The sequence below is a fragment of the Brachyhypopomus gauderio genome, chromosome 2, assembly GCF_052324685.1.
Source record: "Brachyhypopomus gauderio isolate BG-103 chromosome 2, BGAUD_0.2, whole genome shotgun sequence".
NCBI lineage: Eukaryota > Metazoa > Chordata > Actinopteri > Gymnotiformes > Hypopomidae > Brachyhypopomus > Brachyhypopomus gauderio.
The window spans coordinates 40,823,516-40,845,976 of record NC_135212.1 but is presented as its reverse complement, the minus strand read 5'-3'; the positions used below and the strand labels follow the sequence as shown (position 1 = coordinate 40,845,976).

Sequence of the window (22,461 nt, the reverse complement as noted above, 5' to 3'; positions counted from 1 at the left end):
AAAGAGAGAGAGGATGAAGAGAGAGAGAATGAGAGCAGGGGGAGAGAGAGAGAGAGAGAGAGAGACTATGTGAGCAGTGCTTTTGACATTATGCAGTAAAAGACTTTGAATGATGAGCTGATGACATTGGTTACTTCTTTCATGACTTCAGTTGATTCTTATATGAAAACACATACTAATACTAGCCTAGAAATATATTATAAAACAGTCATTTATAATAGAACTCCATAGAACATTTAAATATTCAGCAATTGCATGTCTTCTTGTACATATTAGTTCTGATAGATGTATTCTTGTACATATTAGATTTGAAGTGCTCCATAAAAAGGGCAGTTGTGAAAACAAACTCCACCACTAACTCCACAGCACCATGTGTACATGTTTGCTTTTTAGAAACTCAGAAATGTGTCTAATGCAAGTGACCTCTGACCTCTGGTCCCACTTTAATGTGAAGAATGTGAGCCCATCTGACTATCAAAATGTCCAGTTCTGCTCCCTACAAGTATTTATAAATATAGGCCGGAGCATACTCTACACATCAACACCGTGAAAAAATACACCCATATTCTAAACTACCCATAATAAAGAATTGGCTCCAATGTGAACAGAAACTTCTTTTAAGGTAATAGTCTGGTAGTCAAGCTAGTGCTGCCTGCCTCCTGTGCTTGAGATTAATGCCTGTTTTGTACTGACGCCATTAGACATGCCATCCTGCTACTGATAGCTTATCGCCTTTATCTCCAGCCCGTGGCGTCCTGGGCCATTACAGGCCCTGGGTCCCTCTTATCTCTCTGAGGGCCAGCATTTCACAGGGCCAGGGTTCCACATGTCTGCAGACTGGGGACTGGGGAGTCATCCTGAAGAGGCTGAGTGGAGGAGGACACGTCTTCCCAGGCATCTCTACTGCTCTTTTTCAAAAAAGCTGCACTATAATTATACCCCAGAGGTGCACGCTGCTGGTCGGTAAGTGCGACATAACGAAGGACAGTGGGAGAACAAAAGAACACACACACACACACACACACACTTACACCAGCATCCTGCTGAACGCTGAGTGTGAGGAGATTTGTGAAGCCTGAAGCTCTCCAGGTCAGTCTTCAGGGACAGAGTGTCATACCGTTTCTGTTTTGTGTCTCTTATGTGGGACAACTAGAGCACAACTTATTCCAAAATTCTTCTCTTCCAGCGTTCTGATTGTCTGTCCTCTGCGTCATGTCTCAAACCTCCCCGTGCATCGCTGGTAAAACCCATGTGAGAAAAATGAACTCAGACTTGTGGGTTTGCTAAAAATATCCCTGCGTCACTCCCTATTGATTTTGAGTCAGTTCAAAGAACTGCGCATAAAGTGAAGAGCACCACCTGCTTCAGTGATGGAAGCCCCTCCGAAGCGTTTGACGGCTTCAGCATTTATGAATCGGCCGTACCAAGCTAACCACTGTGAGGGCAGCCTGTCGGGCTCACCTTCGGTGTGAATCTTCTAAATACTTCATAGCGCTGGTTCAGAAAGCAATCTCCTGCAGGTGCATTGAGGCCAGTGATGCGTATCAATTGGGGTTGATATGCATTGTGACATCCAACCAATCATTTCTTCCTGTAGCAGGACCTAATTGAATGGCTGCACATGCTGTTAATGAGGCAGGAACCTCTGCTACCCTCCAGCCACCAATTCCCACTGCAATTACAATGTCATGGAGCAGCGCTGGCTGGCCTTGTGACAGCCGCCTTCCTGACAGGCCCCTTCCTGACAGGCTGTACATGCCTGGCGGGCTGCTGTCCCAGGACCACCCGACGCCGCCCATGAAATTGCACATCACTGATGTAATGCAGTAGAAGGTGGGCAAGCTAAACTCCACTGGAGAAACAGTCCTGCAGGGACGCTCACACTGCTCTATCACTCCTGCAGTCCTAAACAAACACTGAGCACTTTAACAAGATCGCTCAGAGATGGGAAAACTAATACCAGGGGGTCTTCCTGTCACAAACTGATGTCTAATCTCAGCCACTAAAAGAGTTCACTACGAGAATCTATTAATAAATATTTTGGAACTCTCTCTAAAATCAGGGCTGTGGCGGCTTGGTGCGTGTCCATCAGGCCTGTCTGCTGAGTGGGTGAGATACCTCAGCGGGGAAGAGACTTGTTTGTCCCACAGTTTCAGCAGTCATCTCTGTCTTGATCAAGAGCAGGACGTCAGTGGTGTGCTTGTAATGCTGTGAAGCTCAAGACAAAATGCACGAACTCTGAGACTGGCCTCCTTGACTCGGTTTAACCAGCGTGAGGTAATATTAGCTCATTTGGAACGATTCTGGTCAGCCATTTTAAACAGAAAGCATTTTTCTTTCCTCAGTCATTGGCTGTCATCTTCGTGATCATCCATGTCTGACAGACTGCTGCAGTGCTGTTGCTTAGCAACTTCATGTGTTAGATGGAAACCAAGACAGGGCATAGTATATAGCTGATACAAAGTTGTTCAGTTCAGCTGATCTCACTGGGAAAAACCTCTTCTGTGGTAAAAACAGATGAAGGGCTTTAAGATAATGGTTAGACTCAAAGTAAAAAAAAAAACACTTGTAAAACTACAATTATTTGATTGCTCTAAGTGGCTTCTTCAGTCTATTTTGACTCTGTGCTGCCATCCTATGGCTGCACACGGTTCTTCAGCATTATACTGGGTGTGGTTGCTTTGGAAAAATAACACATTCAGGTAAAATAACACATTAACTATTGAGGGGTTTCAGGTCAAATACATTAGATATTGAGGGGTTTCAGGTCAAATACATTAGATATTGATGGGTTTCAGGTCAAATACATTAGATATTGATGGGTTTCAGGTGAAATCAGGAACATGTAAGATCCTGAGACTAGAGAACAGTAAACATATGTCTGCTATAACAAAATTTAGTTATCCTTAAAAAAAAGTATATGAAGCAGTACACAAAATAACCACTGAACTAGTTATAGACCTTATGCCTTTTACATTTAAACATTTAAAGGTCTCTCTTGTAAAAGAGATCTTGTATCTCAAGGGACTAACCTGGTTAAATAAAGGCAAATAAATGATCTATTTTATATAAAGATTGATCCAAGTTTTTAATTAAAGTATCAGATGATTGTAATAAATAAATGGAGGAATGAAAAAACTGAAAATCTTTGGTTGAATTTATCCATTTTAAGATTTGAATGGTAGAACCAGGGTGACTACTGATAATTCACTTTACAAAATTTCATTATCGTTCCCTTTATTCGTCAGACTCTTGGAGTTAATGTTTTCTAAAGAGTACAATGACCTTTTTACCCCGGGAAGGCCATGCACAGAACATCGTGTATCTTTCTTTTGTGGTAAGGGTTTAAAAGAGGTTTTTTATGGCACACAGAATTATTTTCAATATTTTTTTCGTCCCCCTCAGTCTACTTGATATAACACTTGTATAAGTGTCGTAATGTATGTCTCCGCGCGTTCTCGTTGTCTCTAGGCAACCACTACTGAATCACTACTGAGTCTCACTGAACAGTAAGGACACGTCTTCCTCGTGTCAGTCAGATCGCAGTTTATTGCACTGTGTCATGGATTGTTATTTCTTTCGTTGCATACTGGGATTCTGTTATTTGATCATTTTTGTGCGCCATGGTCGCAGGCTTGCCTGGCGAATTTTGAGCTGCATTCAGATCGAAAAGATTTAATGCAACTCCCAGGTCAGCGTTCTGCAGCTCTTAAAATATGCGGTAAAATGAACGTTATTACTATGATGAAAAATGCCCTAGTTAGCTAAACCGGAGAAACGCTTGCAGTTCTGCATATTGACCAGTAGGTGTCACTGCCACGGCGCGCTAGAGCGTTCGCACATCTGGGCAGTCTGAAGAAAGTGGAGAAATAGAGGGAGGGTCAGGCCGTTTGCTCGTACTTTCAAACACAGGCTGTTTCGACGTGTTCGTGGCTTCAGCTGTTTATGCATGTGCATAGAGCAAACGTTACGAATTCTGGTTGTCCGTGAACCTTTCCCGTGGTGAGCGGGTCATGCTGTCCTGGCGAAGGTAATGAGCCGCAAAGCCCTCGGGTCTCGGCTTAGCAGCGCCCATAAACTGCAGCGGAACTGGAATGATTGGCCGCCCAGGTTGGTATCGCTCCGCCTAGGGAACGTTTCTAAGATAGCACGAGGCTTCAAGCGGGCCTAACATCCGCCGCTTTATCTAGCTAGGCTGTCAACATTCCTTCCACAGGTGTAGACTTGCATTACATAGTATATATATATATTATTATTTACGCCTTAAGAACCTCAGTGTTTCATAATTCACCCGGCTAGCCAGCTCGGTGACTAGCTTTAATGTGGCTAAAGCGTTAGCGCCCGCTGACCATCACATCCCCCCCATGCTAGTTAGCAAGCTAGCTAGGTTAGCTGTCAAGCTAACGGTGATCAACAAACGCTTTTTTGCTGCTTTCGCGGATAAAACAGCAGTTTGCACGACTCGGTATCTCGGTGATGTCTGTCATTGTGTGTGTCGTGTTCAGAGAAACAATTAGGGCAATGTGGCGAATGTTAGCCAACGGAGCTGGCTAGGCTGTCTCGCTAGCGTCCCGTGGAGCAGTGTTAGCGAGGCCGTGACTGAACTGGCCCCGCGTATCGACGGCCGGGGGGGGGGGGGGGTTGGTCGTTGGCCCGCTTGTGCACAGCTAGAGTCGCTTTTGTTTCCTTGAGGTCGACGTCTCGGTCAAAACTGACTTGGTGCGTTTGTGTTTTTTAATGTACGTTTAGCTAGCCGCAGCTTGTTAGCGTCTCCGGAAGATAGCAGGCTAGCAGTGCTAATGGTTCCCCTGACAAGTGAGGTGAACATGAACTACACGCATATGGAGGCGAGTAACGTAACTAGTGTCCCGGATACGCCGTCGAGTTTACTGGCGAATAACGTCCCAAAAGGAGTAGACAGCTAGCTGGTGCCTTTCCTGCATGGGTTAGTCAGCCAAACGAGGAGGCTTCCTGAAGTCTGAACGCTAAACTTGGTTAGGTTCGTCATTACACTCGCTACTGTATCTAGTCAGGTAAGTGTAAGGTTGAGTGTCAGTCTAGAAATAGAAGACTTTGTAATTACTGTGAGTCTTGAAACCGTGTCAACGTATGAACTACCTGGATGGCGAGTTATCTGAACCCTGGACTTGTGCTGTCATGGGGAGGATGATGCATGCATGTTGTGCATGGTCATGTTTGAGACATATTATGCTCTCCAGTGTTTTTTGGTTGTACATGTTTAGCAAAACCATAATTTTTCTTTGTGCAGAACTGGATGCTCTCACTTTACATGCCTTAAAGATTCAAATTCCAACCCTAATATAATAAGCCCTAAATGTGTAGTATTTTTGAAGGTGACAATGTTTATACAAAAAAGGAGAACTGTCAACCTACCGTTGTTTGACTTTTAAAATATTTTGAAACTGTAAGCAGGAAATAAATGAAATTGGTAAAGCCACACTCCTTTAGATTTATTGTATGCAATCTGCATAGCTTTGAGTTATCCTTTATCTTTGAGTAAACCATGTGCTTCGAGCTACTTATCATGTTCTACACTCTGAGGCCTCTGAACAGTGCTTGGGATGTTTATTCATTTGCTTTTGCGAGACCCCCTCTCTCAGATGGGCTCTGTGTTGTGTGTTTTAGAGGTGACAGTGTGTCTGCCAGCCAGGAAGGTGTGAAGTGCAGTGTCTCTAGAGAGCACGGATCAGCAGCCCTTTACTCCAGTGCCCCGTCTGACCAGCCCATCGGCCCGCTGCTGCACAATGCTGCCTTCACTGCCGCCGCTGCGCTGGACGAAGGAGGTGTGTTCATCCGTCCGCCTGTGTGGAGGCTCCTGAACTGCTACGCTCGAGCCTGTCCTGAAAGGTCGCGACTTGGGCCACTGCGTGTGCTTGGGTGCAGCATGATTGGGACTGCTTGGTGATTGGTTGGTGGAAGAACTGCCCTTATGCGCCCTTATGAAAGGGTTGCTAGTAGGAAATGAAAATGAAAGTAAGCCCAAAAACGCATTGTGTGTTTGGAAACCACCGTGTTTTCATGCAGTTGTGTTCAGGAGAGAAGTGTGTTCAGGAGAGAAGTGTGTGTCTTGCCCTTAAGAGACGCCCACTGACCGATGGGTCTTGTGTTGATGAGGTGACCATGTGAACCCTTGCACAGGTGTTTACTCTCGATCTTTGCTGTTGCAGGTGGATATGATGCTGACGAAGACCTTGGGGAAAGTTCTTTTGGTTGGAAGTCGTTGGGGCAAGAGTTGAGGATCAATAATGTGACCACTGATTTAACCATTTTTCAGCATGGACACCGTGCTTTAGCTACAAAGGACATGAGGAAATCACAGGGTAGGTGTGGCCGTGCTGCAATTATCTTGTAGTCAGATCACTTCTATTGCTTCACTTTACAGTAGAGACGCGTGTTTGTAGAGGCGTGCTACACCAGCACTGAACACACACTCCTTTTAGAAGCTGTGTGTGGCGCGCACACTGTTTCATGTTAAGTAAATGGAAACGGGAAGTTTGACAGTAGCTCGGTTGGTTTAATATCTGCTTTAGTAGTGCAGAGTTTAGCAGTCTCTTGGGACTGCGGTGGGAATACCAAGCATGCCAGCACCATTCGTCAGGGTTGTTGATCCTCGCTGTCCTGATTTGGTGGCTATCGTGTAACAGGAGAGATGTAACGTGGCCCAGAGTGGCTGTCACTATAACAGGAGAGATGTAACGTGGCCCAGAGTGGCTGTCACTATAACAGGAAAGATGTAACGTGGCCCAGAGTGGCTGTCACTATAACAGGAGAGATGTAACGTGGCCCAGAGTGGCTGTCACTATAACAGGAGAGATGTAACGTGGCCCAGAGTGGCTGTCACTATAACAGGAGAGATGTAACGTGGCCCAGAGTGGCTGTCACTATAACAGGAGAGATGTAACGTGGCCCAGAGTGGCTGTCACTATAACAGGAGAGATGTAACGTGGCCCAGAGTGGCTGTCACTAAGAGAACCGGTGGGGGTGGATTGTCCCGTTTCTTTGTCCCCTCAGACCGACTGCAGACTCACTCTGATGAGTCTCGGCTGGCCAACCTCCTGCGGAGGGTGGTGCGGGAGGACGAGCGCGACCGTAGACTGGCCACCATGAAACAGATGAGGGACCTCATAGTGCACTCTGAAAACAAGGTGGTGAGTTCACACGCGCACCGTGCCACAGTCGTGCGACAGTGGTGCGCATATGCTGCATATTCATGTGTAGAACGTACATACATGCAGTTGATCCCCCAACTACACACACTTAAACTTCACTTCCTGCTTTAGCACATTTTAAGGGTTTTTTCCCGCTTTTGGAAAGGCAATACAACAGTATTTTTTTTTTTTGCAGTATTTCAAACACCACAGTACAGTATGATTTGCCAGTCATCTATGATCAGTAACACTAATATGGTGCAAACGCAGGTTTTATGTTTATTTCATTATGCAAGAACAATACAAGCACTCCATTGCGAGGCTCATCATTTAAGTTTAGTTGATATGAAACTGAGGCTTACTGTTGTCATTCGGCTTGGGCCACAAATCAATTTGGGAAACACATTTTACTGAAGCCCTCAGTCACATTAGATGTGAGGCACCTCTCACATTCCCTTCCACACTCATGGTTATGGTGTTTTTAATAGGAAGGTGGCCATGTGGTTTTATCAGCATTTCACAGCCTTTTTTCCTTCTCTCTCTCCATCACAGGTCCTGGTGAAACAGTTGGATACCATTTTGAGTACCCTGAATGACATCTTGAACGAAAGGTAGGAATGCGAACCTGTTCATTTTGCGCACTATAAGTTTCTCCAGCTAGCATAGGTGTTTTTAAGATCACAGTTGCCTTGGTGACCGTCTCTCAGTAGCTCCTTGTGCGTGATGCTATAGTGTTAGTGGGCAGCGTGGCCCGCCCCTGGGGTGATGGCAGATGCCTCTCAGTGTGTGGGCGGGGTCTCTCTCCTGAGCGCGTGTTTGTGGGCGGGGCCTCTGTCCTGAGCGCGTGTTTGTGGGCGGGGCCTCTGTCCTGAGCGCGTGTTTGTGAGCGGGGTCTCTCTCCTGAGCGCGTGTGTTTTGTGGGTGGGCACCTCTCCTGAGCGCGTGTTTGTGCGGGCCTCTCTTCTGAACATGTGGGCCTCTCTTGTGTCCTCGCAGCAGTAAACTCCTCCTGGAACTACGTCAGGAAGCCGCCTGCTGTCTGGGCCTGCTGTGCGTCACCCTCAGCTACGAGGCCGAGAAGATCTTCAAGTGGATGTTCAGCAAGTTCGCAGCCTGTACCAAGGACGAGGTGAAGCTGCTCTACCTGGTTGCCGTGTACAAGGCGCTGGAGACGGCCGGGGAGAAGAAGGCCTTCTCTCCTGTGATGCAGGTACGCGCTGTATTAAGAACCAAACCCTGGGCGAGGTGTTGACGGCAGCGTACACGGGCCAGCAGGTCTGGAGAATGTCCAGTCAGCACCAGCACTCGTGTTCTCCTCCCACAACACTGCTGCACGTTCAGATTCTTTTGGTGTTCACGTTTGTTTCTTGTGTTTGCGTTGGAATGACACAAAAAAGCTGAGGTGGGAAAAGATCTGATATTCCACACACAAGACCAGAAATGATTGTGAAATGATGATTAATATGAGTAGAGCTTCGGTGATGTTTAACTCCAGTGTGTGGAGATCCCAGCCTCACTGTTGGTTCCCTTTGATCCAAGAAACACAAGAAAACATTCAGTTCAGCCTGATTGTTGTGAGACGTGCTGGGAGTGGCGGGGGCTCCTGGACCCTGGTCAGCGTCCTGACCTGATGTGGCTGCTGACCGTCGTGTGTCTGCTGTCCAGTTTTCTCCCCTTGACTGGTGGAAGTGAGTGAGGCTGGTGCCGGGGTCAGTCTGAGCGGTGTGTGTTCGTGTGTGTGTGCAGTTGGTGATGAGCAGCCTGCAGTCAATCCTGGAGAACCTGGACACCCCGGAGCTGCTGTGTCAGAGTGTGAAGTGCATCCTGCTGGTGGCTCACTGCTACCCACACATCTTCAGCACCAACTTCAGAGTAAATGCGCTCTGTCTGTCTTTGTCTCTCGCTCTGTCTCTCAAAGAGCCAGGTGCTAACCATTCTCATTTTGTTTTAGGACACAGTGGACATTCTCGTGGGTTGGCATATAGATCACACTCAGAAGCAGTCTCTCACTCTACAGGTGTCTGGTAGGAAGTGTGTGCGTGCAAGCGAGAGAGTGTTTGCGGTGTTTTGCGGTCGTTGAAGGGGTTACCCGAGCGTGTGTGTGTGTGTGTGTGTGTGTGTGTGTGTGTTCATCCACAGGGTGGCTGCAGAGTTTGGAGCAGTTCTGGGTGGCAGACCTGGCCTTCTCCACCACTCTGCTGGGTCAGTTCCTGGAGGACATGGAAGCATATGCAGAGGTAGAAAGAACCAGCCCTCCTGAACATGGTGGTTGTCCACGTTTGCGTTTCGCCGGTTCCTCTAAGCTGGCGGGTTGTTCTTCTCCCCGTGGGCAGGACCTGAGTCAGGTGGTGTCGGGCGAGGTGGTGGACGAGGACGTGCCTCCACCCACCGTGTCTCTGCCCAAACTGGCGGCGCTCTTGAGGGTCTTCAGCACCGTGGTGCGCAGCATCGGGGAGCGCTTCAACCCCATCCGCGGCCCCCCCATCACGGAGGCCTACGTCACCGACGTGAGCGACCCACGCATGCTGCTCTGGGGGGGGTGATGGTGTCCCTGTCCAGAGGGCATAGTGAAGGACTCTGGGCTGTAGATCAGTCACGTATACGTCAAGGAACCTGGAAGTCGGGTGTGATGACACGGTGTCCAGATGTTTAAAAGGGATTTTAACATTCTCGAGCGGGTTTTGCGTTAGATTTCATATCTGAATAGCACTACCATGAAATAACAGAGCACACAGTCCAGGCCTTGGAATGACGCATCGAAATAAACATGCGTATGAAGTGCCCTTGAGGTCGGTTATAATGCAGTGTTTAGTATAGGTGTGTGACTCCATTTGTCTCATGTTTGTGCACAAGCTGATCTCAGACCAGTGTTCTTGTTCTGCTGATGGAGCTTCTGTGTCAGCACCCAGCAGAACTGGGTTGTCCCCTCTAAATGCGTGTGCCTGATCCAGTTAGACGAGGCTGTAGCATACTAGGGCCTTTTGTGTTGGCCGAGCTGGACACAAGCATGTTGGTAAATTGGCCGTATTGAAGTTAGAATCACCTGCAGTGACGGTATTGTCAGGACTGATTATATAAGTGTTGGGGGGGGGGGGGGGGGGGGGTTCATATTAATATTAACACTAATGCACATTGTTGAATATTACTTGTCGCATTTATTCCTATGTTTCTTTTGGTTGTGTATTTTCTCTAAATGAATCCCACTCTCCTTGTCCTGCACTCTGTCCCGCGTCAGGTCCTGAACCGTGTGTTGGCGTGCGTCACGGCAGCCAAGCAGGTGTACTTCTCGGAGGGCGTGCTGACGGCGGGGAACGAGTGTGTGTGTGTGCTGCTGTTGAGCATGGACTCGGGCAGCCTGCTGGCCGGGGCGGTGATCTCCTACGGCCTGGACCAGCTGGAGAGCTGCCGCTCGTGCAGCCCGGACTACAGCGTGGCCGTCCTCAACTTGCTCACGCTGGTGAGGGTGTGGGGTTGGGGGCGGAGTTTTGTTGGGGTCTGGGGGAGGGGCTCAGAACCCTAAAGTCACTAATGATTGGTTTAAAATAGAACCAGGAAGACCTGTTATTGTTGATTCACATGAATAATATTAGCTTATGCACACAGGCTGTGCATAATGTGGGTACTACACAAATACATGCATAGTGTGACTGGTGAACTAGACGAAAAAATGTTTGCACATTAATCCTGTTTGTTCTGCATTATACTTGCATTGAAAAACTTTCTTTGGCATCCGGCAATTTGTATAGTATAGTTTGGCTTTAGAAATTTTCACCCACTTTTTGAATGTTAGTTATATATAAATGGTTGTGTGGTTGACAACCTTTTAAAACACTAATGGTAATCCTGCTTAGCAGAAAGTGTTTAACCTGATGTTAGTAGAAAATCAATTTTAGAGAATGAATGTTGGATTTTCTGCTCCTTCTGATTGTCTCCTGCAGATTGTAGAGCAGATAAACACCAAACTGCCTGCCAGCTTCGTGGAGAAGCTCCTGGCCCCCAGCTCCCAGCTGCTAGAGCTGCGTTTCCACCGGGAGCGAGAGGTACAGAGCTGAACCCCCCCACCCCAGACTCTCTCCCTCCTTCCTTTTTATTCTGTCTCTCTCTCTCCTGTTTCCACACTCACGTACAGTGCGTTTGCTGTCTGCAGGTCATGGTGGCGGCTCACGCTGTGTATCATGCCGTGCTGAGTCTGAAGAACATCCCCATCCTGGAGGCGGCGTATAAGCTGGTCCTGGGGGAGATGACCTGTGCCCTCAACAGCCTGCTGGGCCGTGTGGGACAGCCGCCGGCCTGTCCTCACATCCAGCACCCCGCCTTCGCCTCCCTGCACTTCAGCCCTGAGAGAGCAGAGTTCATCCTCATCTTCAACCTCAGCGCCCTCACCACCATCGGCAACACCAAGAACTCCCTGATCGGGGTAACGGGCCACGTCCCCTCTGCAGCTTCATGGCTTGTTTGTTTGTTTGTTTGTTTGTTTGTTTGTTTGTTTGGAAATTGTTCAGGTGGACACTGGGAGATCACATTTCTTTTGGGCGTTCAGTGATATTTTACTTTAATAAAAGTGTGTGTGTGTGTGTGCGCGCAGATGTGGGCTCTGTCTCCTACCGTGTTTGCTCTGCTCAGTCAGAACCTGGTGTTGGTTCACAGTGAGTTAGCTGTGCACCACCCTGCTGTCCAGTACGCTGTACTCTACACCCTCTACTCCCACTGCACCAGGTACTCACTCCACCCACCATGGGGCGGGGCGCCATTGCAGCCAGGCGCTCGCTCACACACACACACACACACACACACACACACACACACACACACACACACACCCCACTGTCTCAGGCTCATGTACACTAGATATCTTTCACTCTCACTGTTTACATCTCTCTTATTACCAGACTGTCCTATATTGTTTCCTCAGTGTAACCCCCATCTCTCTCACTCTCTTTCTCACTCTCCCCAGACATGACCACTTCATCTCCAGCAGCCTGAGCTCCTCATCCCCCTCTCTCTTTGACGGGGCTGTCATCAGCACTGTCACCACAGCCACAAAGAAGCATTTCAGCACTCTGCTCAACCTTCTGGGCATGTTGCTGAGTAAAGATCACCTGAACTCCGAGGCCAGGTACACCCACTGATCTGCACCATGAGGCCCAACGAAGCCTGACCAAACGCACCCCCATTAGCTTCATCCCGGGACTCAGCTTAAACCTTCTCTATGCAGGAGGTTGTTGCTCACCTGGTCTCTGGAGGTGTGTCTGCTGCTGATGAAGTCCGAGACGTTCTCTCCTCTGCTCGCGTTGTCCTCCTTCCACAGATTCTGTAAAGGTCTCCTGGCAAACGGTGAGCGGACATCATTTCCACTCGTTGAAAAAGTATTTGCTCTACATAGCCAAAACTATGTGGACACCTGATTTTTACAACTAGCATAAGTTGTTGAACATTACAAGTGTTAAAAATGGACTCTGAAAAACCGCTTCGGATTGTTAACAAACTTTAAATTTAAATGTGCCATATTTTGTCAATTGTGGTTTTTCACCGCAATCGAAATTTGTCCTCCGCTTTTTACCCATCTGTGCAGTTAGAACACACACACACACACTAGTGATTACTAGGGGGCTGTGGATCACACGTGCCCAGAGCGGTGGGCAGCCCTAGCCCGGCGCCCGGGGAGCAGTTGGGGTTAGGTGCCTTGCTCAAGGGCACCTCAGTCATGGCCTCAGGTCTGGGAATCGAACCCACGACCATCCGGTCACAAGACCAGTTCCCTACCACCAGGCCATGACTGCCCATTTACTACTACTACTGTGTTATATACGTGGAGTTATACCTCCACCACCAAACCTTACTGCTAACACTGTATTCCAGAAAATGGCATTTGCACAAGCTGTTCTTGCTTCTTTATACCTTGGTTTTACAGTAATGACACCTGGGCTTGTCTGGATCAGGTGTCTCATGTCAGACGTTCCACAGCCTTGTGATGGAGCTGCCATCCCTTGAGCGCACCATGTTCGGTCACTGAGTCCAACCTGTCCTGCTGTCCGCAGTATACGGATGTTGCATGGCAGTGTGCTTTTTATACACCCCTTAGCAATAGGATTGGCTGAAGCAACTCCGCTGTAGTTACCAAGGGTGTCCACATACTTTTGGCCATACATTGTAGGGAGTTTAGCTGATGTATCGGGAGTTTAGCTGACCCCCCTCCCGTGAGAGTGGGCGTCGCCGGGAGAGTGGGCGGGCCTGCGCCTTCTCCTTGTGATTGACAGCTCTGTGTTTGTTTGGGTGAAGCGTTAAATGAGGAACCCAGCGTGTGTCTACAGACCTGCAGCAGCCTTCAAGTACTCTGCTGCTCCCTGCCAACGGAGCTGCTCATGAGGTCACCACACACACACACACACACACACACACACACACACACACACACACACACACACGACCTTTGCACATCTGACGTGTACAGTGCCATGTCTGGAGCGTGTTGGTGCTGACGGCCGTGTTTGGCGTGCAGGTGTGTGGACGTGTGCAGGGTTCAGCTGGTGCACTCGGCCGTGCGGGTGCGTCAGGCCTTCGGGAAGCTTCTGCGTTCCGTCCCTCTGCACGTCTCTCTGAGGTGAGCACCTTCACGGCCCTGCTGGAGATGTTTAACTAAACGCTCCTCACGCAGCCTGTCTGGCTGTTCTCCACGCCTCCGCAGAACCCCACTGACACCGCGTGTGTGTTTCTGCAGCACTAACTGCAGTCCCACAGAGATCCATCAGATTTCTCTGGCCATCCGTCGCCACATGAGCAAAGCTCCTAGCAACACCTTCCACCCGCAGGACTTCTCTGACCTCATCAGCTTCATCCTATACGGGACGGTGCACCGCAGCGGGTGAGCAGGACAACAGCCCTCTCACTCCTCCTTCATTACACACTCACACAGCTTCCTTTGCAAAAGTCTTCAGTGTCTGGTGTTTGTTTGTTTTGCTGATCTGGGTACAGGTGCCTCTCATTCTCTTATATTGCCTAGGATGCTTAATTATGCCATAATGCTGATCTCAGATCAAAAATTTGTGATCTGAAATGTAATGAAATAGTCTATTCGTTTAGGAGAGTATGTTTTGTGAATCATTAGCGCAGCAGTTGCCTTTGCAGTATGTTGTTGTGCTATGAAGTTCCTGAGCAGTCTGACACACACAAGTGTATTCACACCATCAACGAAAATAATGGTCTTCAACAAAATGAACACTATTGAAGTGTTTAACTGATTTTAAGCATTGTTTTAAACTCTCCTTACTGTGTGTGTGTGTGTGTGTGTGTGTGTGTGTGTGTGTGTGTGTGTGTGTGTGTGTGCAGGAAGGAGCCCTGGTTGGAGAGGCTGTACCACAGCTGTCAGCGTCTGGAGAAGAACGAGAGCGGGGTAATGTCCCGCGCCCTGCTGAAGACGGAGGCCGTGCTGTGGCAGTGGGCGGTGTGGGAGGCGGCCCAGTTCACCGTGCTCTCCAAACTCCGCACGCCTCTGGGACGAGCGCAGGACACCTTCCAGACCATCGAAGGTCAGAGCAGCCATCGTCAGCACTTCTCCATCATACGCTGCTATAAGCATGAAAACACTGATGTTAGAAGTGACTCCTAACATCAGTCTAGCCACGCAGAATAGAGGACAGTTGTGAGGAGAGTAGGGTTGTCCCGATCCGATATTTGGATCGGATCAGCCGCCGATATTAGCAAAAAATGCGTATCGGTATCGGATCGGCAGGCATGAGAAAATGCCGATCCAGACTCCCGATCCCGTTTTTTTTAAAGTCCGATCCGGGTTTTCCAGCGCACTCATTTAGATAATCCATTCCAGTTTTTGCTGTGGTTTTGCCAGTGAGAGTAAAATCCGGTCCGCATTTTCCAGCACACCTTCAGCACACGAGCATAGCGTCTCCCCAATTTAGCTCCGCAGCATCTCCTAACCATTAGGACCGCAAATTTGAAGTTATCGGTAAAAATGTCAGTTGTGTGGGATTATTTTACCTTAAAGGACGACAAAGACGAAGAGGTAGAGTGCAACATATGCCACAGTAAAATCAAGCGTTGTGGTAAAGCTATAAGAACTTTTAATACCACCAATCTAATCAGAGCCGGCCCTGACCAATGTGGTGCCCTAGGCGAGATTTTGGTTGGTGCCCCCTGCATCATCAATCATTGGGTTGATTGTGTCATTAAAGAAACAAATAAAAAGCAAATGACTTAAATATTACCATATAACAAGCAATAAATATAAAGATGTTGCACAAAAAAAACTATTTTACATAACGTAGTGTAGAGAACAACTTTTAAATATTAATAATAAAATAAAAAATAATAAATAAAAAAAACAACTACCACCAGTGCAAATCAGAGCAATTTGCCTACTGCACACAAGTGCATCCGCAATGAACAGAGGAGTATATGTGTGTTTTAATATATATTTATTTTAAAACTTGCTGATCTAAGCTAATAATAGCACCTACTAGGATTGGGCATTATGATGACTGTGGCGGTTTTCACTAAGATCTTACAGAGGGGAAAAAGCCACAATGACGATTGAGTGTTAGTTGTGAGTCAAGCGAGCTGGTTTCAAAGAAAAACACAACAGCTACATTTTGGATTTGTTTCAAATAAAAATGAGAGATCATTGGAGCACGCCCCCACGATTCTAATTCGATAATATGATTGGTTGATAAAACTCCCAATCTATAATAAAAGCTCTCAATGTAAAAGACATGGGTATGTGACAGATAAACAGAAGTTCTGGGGGGAGGGCCTTTCTCTCTTTTACCTAGAAACAACAGTGTGAAATATTCTGATTGGTTGATTTTTTATTTCAGCACTAAGTTTTCTTTTCCAGCAAGTACAAAAAGTGGATTTGAAAGCCGATTTATAGGAAAAATACAAATTATTGGTGAAGCGTTATTAACATATATTACATATAATAGATAAAGCATCCTTTTTAAGATCAATTAACCTTCAGAGAAGGTGTTGAAGTCCCTGACGTTTCGCCAATGGTATAGTGTTAATTCACCACATATTACTATTATATTACCTGTTTTTTGCCGCCTTTCTTCCTCCACTTTTCTCCTTTTTCTACCCTGGGCACCAGAGGACTTCTTCCTTTTTGACGTCTTTACGAGGAGATGTCACTCACACTGTGGTGTCTTTTTACCCCACAGAGAAACAGTAACGAGGTGCGCAGAGCGCGCGGGGGAGGGCGGGTTGGCGCGCGGGTGAGAGGTGTCGTGTGTTATTATAAGAATTATTAATTTGACTAATATTATTAAACAATGAAATTATGATTATGTGGACTTTGCTTGTTTTCACATTTATTAATTGTTCATTTGTAAAAAAAAAAAAAACCCCCCATGCACGCGAGCGCCCCCCTGGACAGACGGCGCCCCTAGCATTTGCCTATGTCGCCTAACGGAAGGGCCGGCCCTGAATCTAATCAAGCATTTAGCGAAATACCACCATAAACAACATGACGAGTTTCTAAAGAAAACCGAAGACAAAAAGAAAGGTCCTACACAACTAACACTGGCAGAAACGTTTGAATTGAAGGGAGTGTATAGATGGGGATGGAGCAGCAAAGTGTGGAGTAGAAGGCATTTTGCTTTTAATTAGTTTACGATATGTGCACGGATTTTTTTTAAGCTTTGGTTTACACTTGTTCAAGAGCACTGATGGATGTTAATGTTAATAGACTATTTGTTAATAGACTATTTTCCACTCAGGTTGTGTGTTTTTGTAACGTTCTGCGCGAGGCAGAACAGGGAGGCAGACACAAACGCTGAGGAGAGCGAGATTTATTAAGGGAAATTCCAAAATCAGGGTCGAAGAGGATAGCACGGGTCAAACCATTGAGGGAGTCCGAACATTGAACAAGCAACGACATTGTAACACAAGGAGTACTCACAGAAACCAGGCAGGGAAAATGGAACAGGCTGAAACAAACAGGGAAATGCGAATACACACACAAGAGCCAGCGAACGTGAACAGAGAATACATGAAGCACAAAACAACCGATGACTAGACCTGGGAGATACAGGGACTAATATACACAAAACTAGACAAGGACCAGGTGATAACAATGACTACAGGGGCGTGGCAGACAATAGGAAATCATAGAGACAAACGAGCAGGGCGGGATGAACAGGCAAGAAACACAGACATCAGGGAACCCAGAGTGACAGCTAGGAGAGGGGGCGTAGCCCTACGTGACAGTTTTGCTTTTTTAATATAATTTACAATATTATTTGCACTTGTGGTTTTTTAATCCTTTGATTAATGATGTTATTTCTGTTTGATATTTAATATTTTGTCTATTTTGAGTTTATTAATTGCTAAATAAACAGGTCAGTTTCTCCTTACCAACCATGGTGTATTATTCAAACACACCTAATTCAGCTGGCTACTTGTTATCAAGAGTAAAACGCTTTTCAACATGAGTTTGACAACAAAGTTGGCTAAATAACTTTAAACTTTAATACATGCTCGGATAGGCCAGTATTGGTATTGGCCGACATCGGTATCGGATCGGAAGTGCAAATAAATATCTGTATCGGATCGGAAGTTCAAAAAGCTGGATCGGGACATCCCTAGAGGAGAGGGAGCACTGCTGAGGATCTAGAGAACCCAGTAGGTGTAGAACCCTTAGATGTTTCAGTCAGATATGTTGGAGTGCTGTACTCTGACCTTGGGTTAATACAGGTAAATACAGAGAATCAGGATTACAGAAATGTACAGGAAGACAGTGAGACAGGCGGAAGTATAAACCTGGAAGGATGTCCGTCGTGCATAGATAAAATGGTGCAAAATGAGCATAAATGACTAGTGAGCTTCCGTGGTGATTGGCTGTTTGGTCATTGGTGATCTCCGTGGTGATTGGCTGTTTGGTCATTAGTGATCTCCGTGGTGATTGGCTGTTTGGTCATTAGTGATCTCCGTGGTGATTGGCTGTTTGGTCATTAGTGATCTCCGTGGTGATTGGCTGTTTGGTCATTAGTGATCTCCGTGGCGATTGGCTGCTGGCTTATCCGAGCATGTTCCTGCTTCTCCACCGGTGCAGGTATAATCCGCAGTCTGGCGGCTCACGGGCTGAACGGGGAGCAGGAGCTGGTCCAGTGGAGTGGGGGCGAGAGTGACGAGGGTCACCACACCAACCAGCTCCGCCTGGCGCTTCTGCTGCAGTTCCTGGAGAACCTGGAGAAGCTCATGTACAACGCTTATGAAGGCTGCGCCAATGCCCTCACCGCTCCACCCAAGGTAACGCCTCCACCTGAACACAGGAGACGGAGGAGTCCTTGTTCCTTCATGAGATAGTGATGGGGAAAAGATCTTCTGTTGATCTCCAAGTTAATACGCACACACACACACACACACACTTCCTTCCCCAGGGCATCAGGACGTTTTTCTATACCAACCGTCAAACGTGCCAGGATTGGCTGACGAGGATCCGCATGGCGCTGATGAGGGTGGGGCTTCTCTCGGGCCAGCCGGCGGTCACCGTCCGCCATGGCTTCGACCTGCTGGCCGAGATCAAGAGCAGCAGTGTGCAGGTCAGCCGCCCCCTAACTGACCAGTTACAGCACTTTACCCGTAACGTCTCGTGAAATATTTGATCAAAAACTTTATAGTTTACCATAATTTTTTGCAGCAAGTCTCTCTGTTTATGTGGAAAACCCTACAAAATCTCCAATGAGTAAGCGTTTTGTATGCGTTTGTCTCTGTATCCCTGCACTGGTTCTGTTGATTCATCAGTTACAATCAAACTAGACCTGGACGTCCCCACCAAAGCGCTGAGGCGTATTCTGTATGCGTGGTGCTGGTGGTGCTGGTGGTGTTGCTGAGACGCTGTGCTCCTCCCACAGGGTCCCGAGCTGGAGGTTCCCGTCACCATGCTGGTGGAGGCTCTGTGTGAGCTGCGCTGTCCCGAGGCCATTCAGGGCCTGGCGGCCTGGAGCCTCGCCAACATGGGCAAGAGTGTGTCCTGGGTGGCCTCTGTGGCTCTGCAGGCCGAGGGCAGGTGAGACCCACGGGGTGGTGCCTCCTACCCGGTCCTGGTCCGATGGGGGCAGGATCAGTCCCTGTAAACCCCACACAGTTAGAGTCCTTGCTTAGATGAGGGTGGAGACATGGAGACACTGCACCTTTTGCCCAGCTGTGTGTGTGTGTGTGTGTGTGTGTGTGTGTGTGTGTGTGTGTGTGTGTGTGTGTGTGTGGCAGGTTCGAGAAGGCAGCGCTGGAGTATCAGGAGCAGATCTGTGCGGTCACAGGAGTGGACTGCTCCATTAAAGGCTTTGATAGGTCCTTACTGAAGCTCACCAACCCCAGCCCAGGAAACAGCACCAGCCCTAAGCACACAGGCAGTGGTGTGTCCTCCTCCTGCACGCTTGCACACACACACACACCAGAGCTCCAGATCCATGCGCACACACATACGCACATGTTCACATGCCACTAAATCGCTCCCCTCCCATCTCCACGTGCTGCGGTGTGTAGGAGACGGCAGGAAGACGGTGCTGCTCAAATCCAGCGACTGTTCCCCGGAGGTGCTCAACTTCCTGGCCAACAAGGCGTGCGAGTGCTACGTTGCCCTGGGCGACTGGACCTCTGTGCAGGAGTGGCAGGCCAGCACGCTGAACCTCAAGAAGAACAGCACCACCTCCTCGGCCCTCAGCCTCAAGACCGACTTCAACTACATCAAGTGAGCAGAAGGCCCCCCCACACACACACACACACACACACACACACGTAGATCGCATTTAGACGAACTACCAGAGGCCCCAACATACGTGCTCAGCCTGTAGATTACAGTTAGATGAGCAAACAAGCATCAGATGTTATAGTGTCTGCAGTGTAGGTGTACAAAATGTTCCTGCATGAATTTATGCATCGTTCTCTAAACGTTGTGAAGCAATGTCAGTTTAGTTTGTGCAATGTTATATCCAAACTGTCGTGTGTGTGTGTGTGTGTGTGTGTGTGTGTGTGTGTGTGTGTGTGTGTGTGTGTGTGTGTGTGTGTGTGTGTGTGTGTGTGTGTGTGTGTGTGTGTGTGTGTCAGAGCTCTGAGCAGGTTTGAGGATGGAGATTTCTCTGAATGCCGTGCTCAGTTGGAGCTCCTGCCTGGAGAAGACTATGGTCTCCTCAACTCCAGCACAAAGGACAAGCTAGGTACATTACACTACACATGGCTCCAATAGAACCTGATCCATTCTCTAACACGTACTGTTTTTGGACTGGTCCAACTCATCCAGAACTAGTTCAACTTGTCAGCTACTTTATTAAAGAGTCTTTGGAATGAGTGGGTGTGTTAACAGCAGTGAAAGCATTCAGCTGTGCAGTACTGAGTGCTTCAGAACCTGAACTGGGAAACACCCTTCAAACGTAATAAGAACAGGTGGTCCACCGATTTTGAGACTAGCACCATTTGCTGTTTTTGTTTCTTTGTGGTTTTTGGTTACCTATGGGCATTTGGTTTATGCAGCTTGTTGACATTATTTGTTGTCATAATTTATCTTTGAAAACCCCATATTGGGCAACCACTAAAGTGTGTGTGTGTGTGTGTGTGTGTGTGTGTGTGAGCGTAGACCTGAAGAGACTGTTGCCTGCTGTCCTGAGCCCTGACCCATTGGAGCTGCAGAAGGCCATCGAGGTCCAGCTGCTGAGGGGAGCCGTGGGAGCCGTGATGTCCAGCAGCCATGAGCAGGATCAGAAAGCTCAAGCTTCATCAGAGTACGTGAGGCCCGTGTGGGTGCGGAGAGTCCACGCAGGCAGCGCTCGGGGAACCGAGACTCGACGTGTGCCGTCTACAGCAGCACCTGCATGTTCATGTCTAGCATCGGTTTGCTGGTGTGCCAGTGTCTACGTAAAACAGAGCCGTGATTGTTTAATCAGTCCTGTAATTATGTTGAAGTGGAGCCTGTGGTGACTAGATTTGCTAGAAAGAAAAACAGAGTAACGCCCCCACCTTCCTCCAGCCAATCAGTGTTTAGCCCTCAACACTACGGCAGGACTTGTGCTTCATCTTGTCCTCCCTCGGATCAGGAATCTGGTGAAGTACCTGAAGCAGACGGGACGCATCGCCCTGGGCCCTCTGCGCCTGTCCACGCTGACGCTGGCTGACTGTCTGCCCACCCTCAACACCCTGCAGCTCCACTGTGCCTCCTCCCTGGAGGCCTCGCTTGGCAGCCAGCAGCCCGCCGAGGTCAGCACACGCGCCGCACGCTGGGCAAAGCTCCACCCACCCCCTTGTGGGATCCTCCCACTGTTGCTGTGTAGCCCCTCCCACTGTTGCTGTGTAGCTCCTCCCTCAACCCTATGGATCTGTCACTATGCCTTTACAGAACAGTTCACACAGCAGGACTTTGCTTACTTGCATAGAGCCAAAACAAATTGAGGATTCTGTAGCGAACTGGAACTCGCTGTAAAAAGAAATGAAAGGAACGACCAGCCAAAGTGGTCACAAGATTAGACTTGTGCATATTCATTCAAATCTGACATGTTTATATGTTTATTGCCACGCTGCAGTCACCTAATATTAATCTCCCTCTAACACTTCCTAATGTTACATGGTTCTTTCTCTCTCTCTCTCTCTCTCTCTCTCTCTCTCTCTCTCTCTCTCTCTCTCTCTCTCCCCCCCCCTCCCCCCCAGGACTGTGTGATCCCACTCTTCAGTGAAGCCCTGACCACCTGTAAGCAGCAGGATGTTCAGCCCTGCCTGCACGCTCTGCGCTACACCATCTTTCAGAGGGAGCTCTACGCCAAGCTCAGAGGTATCTGGCAGATGTTCTACAGATCTACAGGGGGGTGAATGTGGAGAGCCCGTAGCTCTGTGGCCCTGAGCCCCACGCCAGGACCCAAAATGCTATTGCTGGGGTGTCCCAGGGGGTTTCATGCCTTATACACTTGTACACTTAACCTGGTGTTTGTGTAGGTTCCTCTGGTCCTGTGGACGCCCACCTCATGGAGCTGTGTCTGACGGCGGTGAAGTTTGCCCGTAAGCAGGGCAACATCGCCCTGGCATCACGACTGCTGGCCCAGTGCAGCGAGCCCTCCGCTGAGGACATGGAGCCTACTGACCTGGCACACAGCTTCAGGCAGCTGTCACTAGAGGGCGCCGTGGGCGAAAAATGGGGACCGGAGCTGAAGATCGAGAGGGCTAAAGTCCTGTTTGCGGCAGGTGAGTCTCGACTCTGGCTGGCTTTTTGTAACCCAGAAGGTTCTCTGTGGGGGGCGTGGTGTCCTGTCCCTGTCCTGCGGGACCCACGACATCCACGTTTTTACACCTGGTTGAACTC

At 48.3% G+C, this 22,461-nt stretch overlaps 1 protein-coding gene across 1 annotated transcript in view; it reads left to right on the top strand.

Moving 5' to 3' along the window:
- The first annotated feature begins 3,849 nt into the window (after window positions 1-3,849).
- The window catches only part of smg1 (SMG1 nonsense mediated mRNA decay associated PI3K related kinase), a 36,091-nt gene continuing 17,479 nt past the window's right edge, over window positions 3,850-22,461 (top strand). The window contains exons 1-30 of the mRNA XM_076996158.1: window positions 3,850-4,110; window positions 5,647-5,804; window positions 6,189-6,341; window positions 7,033-7,169; window positions 7,722-7,780; window positions 8,166-8,379; window positions 8,916-9,041; window positions 9,121-9,193; window positions 9,309-9,406; window positions 9,503-9,676; window positions 10,405-10,626; window positions 11,108-11,209; window positions 11,317-11,586; window positions 11,755-11,885; window positions 12,124-12,285; window positions 12,385-12,503; window positions 13,449-13,536; window positions 13,669-13,770; window positions 13,888-14,031; window positions 14,496-14,695; window positions 18,232-18,428; window positions 18,560-18,721; window positions 19,034-19,188; window positions 19,389-19,534; window positions 19,665-19,869; window positions 20,226-20,335; window positions 20,752-20,896; window positions 21,209-21,368; window positions 21,816-21,936; window positions 22,098-22,343. Of these exons, the coding sequence (XP_076852273.1) occupies window positions 4,034-4,110; window positions 5,647-5,804; window positions 6,189-6,341; window positions 7,033-7,169; window positions 7,722-7,780; window positions 8,166-8,379; window positions 8,916-9,041; window positions 9,121-9,193; window positions 9,309-9,406; window positions 9,503-9,676; window positions 10,405-10,626; window positions 11,108-11,209; window positions 11,317-11,586; window positions 11,755-11,885; window positions 12,124-12,285; window positions 12,385-12,503; window positions 13,449-13,536; window positions 13,669-13,770; window positions 13,888-14,031; window positions 14,496-14,695; window positions 18,232-18,428; window positions 18,560-18,721; window positions 19,034-19,188; window positions 19,389-19,534; window positions 19,665-19,869; window positions 20,226-20,335; window positions 20,752-20,896; window positions 21,209-21,368; window positions 21,816-21,936; window positions 22,098-22,343 (4,456 nt within the window). The 5' untranslated portion in view covers window positions 3,850-4,033. The remainder of the gene's footprint in view (window positions 4,111-5,646; window positions 5,805-6,188; window positions 6,342-7,032; window positions 7,170-7,721; window positions 7,781-8,165; window positions 8,380-8,915; window positions 9,042-9,120; window positions 9,194-9,308; window positions 9,407-9,502; window positions 9,677-10,404; window positions 10,627-11,107; window positions 11,210-11,316; window positions 11,587-11,754; window positions 11,886-12,123; window positions 12,286-12,384; window positions 12,504-13,448; window positions 13,537-13,668; window positions 13,771-13,887; window positions 14,032-14,495; window positions 14,696-18,231; window positions 18,429-18,559; window positions 18,722-19,033; window positions 19,189-19,388; window positions 19,535-19,664; window positions 19,870-20,225; window positions 20,336-20,751; window positions 20,897-21,208; window positions 21,369-21,815; window positions 21,937-22,097; window positions 22,344-22,461) is intronic.